At 39.2% G+C, this 6,923-nt stretch overlaps 1 protein-coding gene across 1 annotated transcript in view; it reads left to right on the forward strand.

Annotated features, from left to right (window-relative positions):
* Positions 1-5,965, forward strand: part of kif5c (kinesin family member 5C) — a 158,441-nt gene extending 152,476 nt beyond the window's left edge. Inside the window, exon 26 of the mRNA XM_080199394.1 lies at positions 535-5,965. Within this exon, the coding sequence (XP_080055520.1) occupies position 535 (1 nt within the window). The 3' untranslated portion in view covers positions 536-5,965. The remainder of the gene's footprint in view (positions 1-534) is intronic.
* Positions 5,966-6,923: the final 958 nt, after the last annotated feature.

Consider the following 6,923-nt stretch of genomic DNA (forward strand, 5'->3'; position numbering starts at 1 on the left):
GCATCTTTTCCAGTCAGGAACTCGATGCTTTAAGGAGTGGTAGAAACATTGGTTAGTTTCAGGCAAAGCTTGAAGAGGGAAAATAGAACAGAAGGATTGTGGAGGCAAGATGGAAAGAAATAATAAGTGATAGGGATCTCTTGGAGTATAAACACCGGCACAGATCAGTTGGGCTAATGGGTACTTTCGGAGCTGTGGAATCTGTGTAATTGCATGTGAGCAGTTTTGGTGGACCCCAGAAGGACTCTTCATATCATTCCGTGGGATCTTTTATCTTCATACAAGAAAGCAGACAGGGTCTTGGTTTGGCATTTTATTCAAAGGGTGGTAACTCTGACATCATTTCCTCAGTAAGTGTTATTCTAGAATATATATAGTCAAGCTCTTAAGTGACCGTTGAGCCTATCCTAAGAGCACTTCCAACTGAGCTATAAACAATACACATTATCCTTCTTTGTTTCTTTGTCAACTGTATGTCCAGTGCTAACAAAATAAAATGTCTCAAAAACTAATGGCAATTTCTTTGTTTTCCAGATTGAGGCTACAATCTAGCATGCATTAATGACCCAAGGCCAACTCATAAATCCGTCAAAAGAAACCTGCATCTAATCACTTACATTCTTCGGAATTGTAGTCATAGTACATTGGCTTTTCTTGGGTCAAGATAAGTATGTATAGAACTGCATTCATCCCACTTCACCCATCCTCATGGATCATATAATGTATTTGTGTGTGAAAATTAATTCCCAACCTTTTCCAGGACTGAGCTAAGCTAAAATTATACATTGTATCGCAGTGTCTTAGGAAAAATATTCCCTCGTATTGTGTGTTTGATTTTTCTGTATGATAAAATGTTTTATTTTATATTTTTGGGTTGTGGGTGGGCAAACATTGCTGCTAAATTATAAATTTTAGGGAGTGAAAAGGTCAAATTTGTGCTTGTGGATTTTTCTTAACAAAAAGGACACTTTGGCAGCGCTGGGCAGCCTGGTCGGTGTAGGTTATCAAAGTGGACAATTTGGACAGCGTTTGGACCAGGAATAGAATGAATGCCTTTTGGTACAAAAACTGCAAGCCTTTACCGATGCTAAAAATTGTTTGATTTTTACACTTCACTTGAATCACTGAGAATGTCGGAATGGCAAACTGAAGGTCTCGAAGAAGGACATACACAAATGCAAATTGGCCTTATTTTGGGTCAGAAGGAAACATGGCTGCCTTTAGCACTCACAGATGAAACTGTTTATATTCTCGTGCAAGTAACACTGGAAACCCGGAAGCAGATGGAACTTGCCCAACTACATAATCTCTTCGGACCTTCAAGGAGAACTCGGTCTTGCCATTAACCTTACTGAGGAAATGAGAAGGACTCATTCCGGATGAAGAGCAGAATTGTGTGAATTAAAGTATGTTCACTCATGGGTATTTCCATTGATGTCTGTCATAACTCAGCTGCTGGTTTCATGCCATTTGAACACAGGTAGCTTCAGTGTGGGGAGCATACTGGTGTCCTGAGAACGCTTGGTCTTGCCAACAGCATAATCTCTTATGAGGCAAAGGCAAACTTCTCAATGTCCACTACATGTGTTTTATCGTAATGTGCTTAAAAAGAAAATGCCTCCATTGAAGATATTATGGTAGTATGGTGGACCAAATGTTCCGAGATATCCTTTGGAGACTGCACATTGATTAAATTTTGCACTTTATGTACTTAATTCATTTTTGTATGTTTATAATTTTCCATACATCTAATTTTGTGTTGATAATCACTATTCAGATTTTTTTAAATGCTTTTAACATTGAGGTACAAGCAAACCTGCTTCTTTGCAGTGACTGTATTTAATCTGGGATTGGATCCTTTCTGATGTTTGATGCTGACCAGCCAATCAGTTCACTCAATGTCAGAGCTATGGGATAACCAAACCTTATCAAAGGCAGTCACTGTAAAAGGACGTCTTATTGACAAATACAGAATGTTTTGTATTCTTAAACTTCTCACACGTTGCAGAAACACGTCCTCTACTGCGTGCCTCTGGACAATTGTAATGATTTGTTTTCTGCCCCATTGTTAATGGAATTGCTCTCCACACCCAGTCTCCTAATTGCATACCAAACTTAACATTAACAAATGAGTACAACAGCTTTGCAATGGTATATAATTATACTACATTATATACATTATGTATCTACATTAGTACATTATACAATTAAACTTTCATCCCTGCTGCTACTGTGCCTAAGACGTGTGGAACAAAAAAAAATCTTTAGCAGTCTTCATTTTCCCATTAAGATTCAAATGCAGCAAGGAATGCATTCTATAGTCTGTTAGAGAAGAGCATTTTGCATCTTCCCGGTTTTTGGCTTCACAATTTTGAATAGGTTTTCTATTCACTCAGCCATCGTGTTAAATAAATTAAATAAGAATATGTTGCAGGGAGATGTAAAGTACCCGAAAAGGCCAGCATGAGATGTTAACTTAGGAAACATTAGCGAACTTGATCAGTTTTCCCTCCAATCCATTATGAGGCATGGCCTTGTGGCTTTGAGGTAAGTGGATCTCTCTGTCCCGATTGATTCAGAGATCATGGTAATTATTTTTACATTCGACACCAAGAAGGGGATTGTTCAAATTCTACTCTCTTCAATTCATGAATAAGGCCCCAGCACTGGCTCTCCAGTGGCTTTAGGGCAGAAAGGTCCATCCAAAGCACACCGTCAGACACCTCCCTCTTAGGGGGAGCTCACCTCCAAGGTGTGGTGCTAGTAAAGTGGACAGTGAAGAACCAGGTGGATTATATCAATCATTGAGATTTTGGACAGCATGCTGGCACTTCTGTGATTCCTGGGAAAGGCAGCTTGCATTTCCAATAGATCATAACTTAGTTGCTCCTCAACAACTAGAGAGGAGGGACTCACTCCTCTTTACTGTGCTGAGATAGAGATGGCTGGTATTATTGTGCCTGAACCACAGAATATTTCTCTTGGCCTTTTGCTTGCCTTGAGTAGAAAATTCAAAGGCAGTCCCCTGGGAGCCTTACAATCCATTCATTTGAATCAAAGATCTGTCCTCAAGTAAGTTAAGGAGTATGCTGCAAATTTAGATGTCTGGAGATTGACCTGTTTCCATTCCAAGAGAATCATTAAATTTCTCCCTACCACTTCAGGATAAGAAATGTGCCACCATGAAAGCGGAACAACTTTTTGTCGTCTCAAGTTTTTCCACGCATCTGCAGTCTTTTGCACCTCCACGTGTTGCTAACGGCACATGCAAACCAAACAAAAACTCATTCTGGCTACTCTGACCCAAAAATCCTTCATTCTTAAACCTAGCTGAACCTAACTGAACAGAATTGATATTCTTTCATGGATATTCACGAGCTGGTGGCTCAGTGGTGGAAACAAATTCTGCAGTCAGAGCTAGAGAACCTTTAGCTATAGGATTTTTTTATTCTTTCATGGTTGTGGGCATCATTGCCAAGGCTAACATTTGTTGTCCATTCCTAGTTGTCCTTGAACTGAGTGCTTTGCTAGTGACCATTTCAGGGCATAAAAGTGTCAACCACATTGCTGTGGTCTGGTGCCATATATAAGCCAGATCAGGTAAGGATGGCAGATTTCCATCATTTTTTTTTCAGTAGTATCAATTTCTATCTCAGTGGTAGAGAGATCATACTCTGCTCCTGGAAACCTTTACCATCTGAGGTAATGTCAAGTGTTACAATATTAAGTGGCTAAAAATTGCAGCACAGTGAATATTTAGTTACTTTCCCTGCCATGCTCAGGGCTAATTATAGTTTAGGATATCTGTAAAATGTGCCCTTTAGATCTAATTATCTGAAATAATGTGGCCACCATCATGATCTTTCTCAACATTCACACCAGTGGGCTTTGTTGAATGGACCTTGTTTACTTGCTGAATTAATGTATTCTTTAATAAACTAAGAGCCAACTGTTTAAAATCCTTCAAGTGAATGATTTGAAGCTTCTTAGCAAGAAAGCAACAGTTTTTTGTGACATTACCATGTAAAGTTACACAATACGGGAGGAGAACATTTGGCTCCTTAATGGAAGCTATCGTATTCCATTTCACTGCCCCTTTTCTTATATATCTTTGTATTCTATGTTTTCAAATGCTTCCCAATCCCCTTTTAAATTATAGTATGGTCTCTGTCTCAATGGTTTGCAGCTGGTAAAGCATTCCATATTTTAATAAGATTTCTCCTATTTCTATCATTCCTCTTGTGATAACCTAAGCCTATACTGCCTTGTTACTAATTCATGAACCAACTGCAATGATATTTCTGTATTTATCATCTCTTTTGTAGATTTGACAGACCCGCTTGGGCTAGGGCATGATTAGGAATCATTCCACTCCCTTCCACAATTACTTCTTGGGCCTTTCTAAGTTTGGACCCTTTAGCAGAATCTGTAAGGCAGCTAAGTGTACTTAGTACTGTTACGAATAAGTGATTGTTTGAAATTAGCCACCACTCTTCAGCACATCTACTTTGGCAGCAGGGAGTAGGGCAACCCAACTACAATTGAGCACCAATGTTCCAAAATTGCAAATATTTTTGTGTGACCGCTGAGCGATGTCTGAGTTACAAAATGAAAATGGTAAAATTACCCATCTTATAGGACTTTTGCCACTCCTAAATGGCAATCTCCCTCAATATTCCCTCAGGCTGTGCTCTGCTTATTATCATTGTTGTTGTTTTGTGGTTAGAAATGTTTCACAGAAGCGATTTTTAGTGCAGATCTAAAACAGCCAATCTATTAGGCAGCCCTAAGTCTTTATAGATGGTAGGAGTAGAGTTGCCGTTTGGATAGATTGTTGGTGATTGTTGATAGAAGGCAGTTCCCAAAGTCAATCAGATTTCAAAATGTTAAGACTTTTGGGGTTGGGTAGAGAGAGGACATACCCCTTTTCTTCTTGCTTTGCCTTTTTTTGTTCGGCTCACGTCCAACTCTTGTTGCCCTGAGGAATTCTAAGAATGATGAGGAGACTACAAGATTTGATACTCTTGTTACGACTAACTGCCCTGCCCCCTCCATTTAGGATGACTATATCGCACAGATAAAGAGCCTGCTGTCAAATCAATGTCAATGCAAGGCGCAATGCAAAATACTTAATTAAATAAGCCGATTAGCATTTTCCCAGTGACTCTCTTGCTGTTGGCCTTTCGGTATTAGATACTGATCAGCCAGTCAGTTAATCTAGTATTCAGCAAACCAAAAGGTCTCACAAGACTGTCACTGTGGGAGATCCTAACCAGACAGTCCAAGTATTCAAGTCACAACTCAGCTACTTTTTAAAAAAAATTAATTGCATGTAACAGTTTGCTACTGATTACCTTCTTGCCTGTCATTCCATCACCTTTCCTGTTTGTATTTTTGACACCACCAGATGCTCGTAACCTGAAAGGGTTAGTTCCAACTGTGTGTTTAGCCTGTGTATCTAAGGAACAATGAATCCATACACTGTATTAATGTGGTGTGCCTGTCAGATGACTGACAAGAGTTGGGGGAAAAAAAATCATGTTGTTCAATGTCCATTGTGCGTCTCTGGGATGTATTGAGGTATCTTATGACCTGATAGATGTTGGGATGTAAGGCTCTCTGTAGTTTGTGTCTACCTTGTGTATCTGTATTGCAGAAGTGTTTCTCTTAGCTGGCTGTGTGTACAGTAGTCTTTAAATATGTTCATTTTAGGTCAACCTATATTTATTAAAAAAAACTATACAATTATTTTGTTCAAATGGTATAAAAAATGAATATTCATGGTCAGCATACAGCAAATGAACACTGCGAGGTAATTAACAATATGATCAAGTTTGAGGGCAGTCTTTAAAATTTCACTGAAATTACTGTCCTGTAAGGTGTAAGAATCTGCTATGAAATTACTTGCATGATGTATAATTTACTTGAATTGGTTAATGAAAGTGCTGAAATAAAGTTGATTTAAACCCCAAATAATCAATGTTCTTTCTTTGAAATGGTAACAAAGCCTAAAGATATGTTATTACAAGATGCATTATATTGGTGACTAACACTCAGGCTGCGGTTATTACGTGGGAATACATAAAAGAGCAGTGGAACTGTAAACATTTTGGTCTGCTTCAACCTGTTTTGCCTCTGCTGTGAGGTAAATTTATCCTCAGTTCTTTTACAAGTTATGTTACTCTTTGACTCTGGCACTGGCATAGCAGCACAGTGGTTAGCACTGCTGCCTCACAGCACCAAGGACCCAAGTTCGATTCCCTGAGGCTTGGGTCACTGTCTGTGAGGAATTTGCACATTCTCCCCACATCTGCATGTGTTCCCTCTGGGTGCTCTGGTTTCCTTCCGTGGTCCAAAGATGTGCGGGGTTAGGTTAATTGGCCATGCTAAATTGCCCCTCAATGTCCCAAGATCCATATTTTAGGGGGACTGTTGGGGTAAATTCATGGGGCTTGGGTGTGGAGAGATTTGATGGGCCGAATAGCCTCCTTCTGTATTATAGGGATTCTATGGTCTAGTTTCTAAAGTCAATTTATTATTTGAATTTTAGTAATCAGAAAAAAAATGAGTGGTTTAAAATATTATGACTGAACATTTTCTTTTGTGTACAATCACACTACAGGTTGTTTATTTCTTTCATGGGATGTGGGCATCGCTGGCAAGATCAGCATTTATTGCCCATCCTGAATTGCTCTTGAACTGAATAATTAGCTAGGTCATTTCAGAGTCAACCATATTTCTGTGGGTCACATGTAGACCAGGTAAGGATGGCAAAAAAGTTCTAAAGTTTATTTATTAGTGTCACAAGTAGGCTTACATTAACACTGCAATGAAGTTACTGCCTGTTCAGGTACACTGAGGGAGAATTTAGCAAGGCCAATGCACCGAACCAACATCCTTTGGACTGTGGGAGGAAACCAGCG

The sequence above is a fragment of the Carcharhinus amblyrhynchos genome, chromosome 11 (genome assembly GCF_965287045.1).
Source record: "Carcharhinus amblyrhynchos chromosome 11, sCarAmb.v2.hapA, whole genome shotgun sequence".
NCBI lineage: Eukaryota > Metazoa > Chordata > Chondrichthyes > Carcharhiniformes > Carcharhinidae > Carcharhinus > Carcharhinus amblyrhynchos.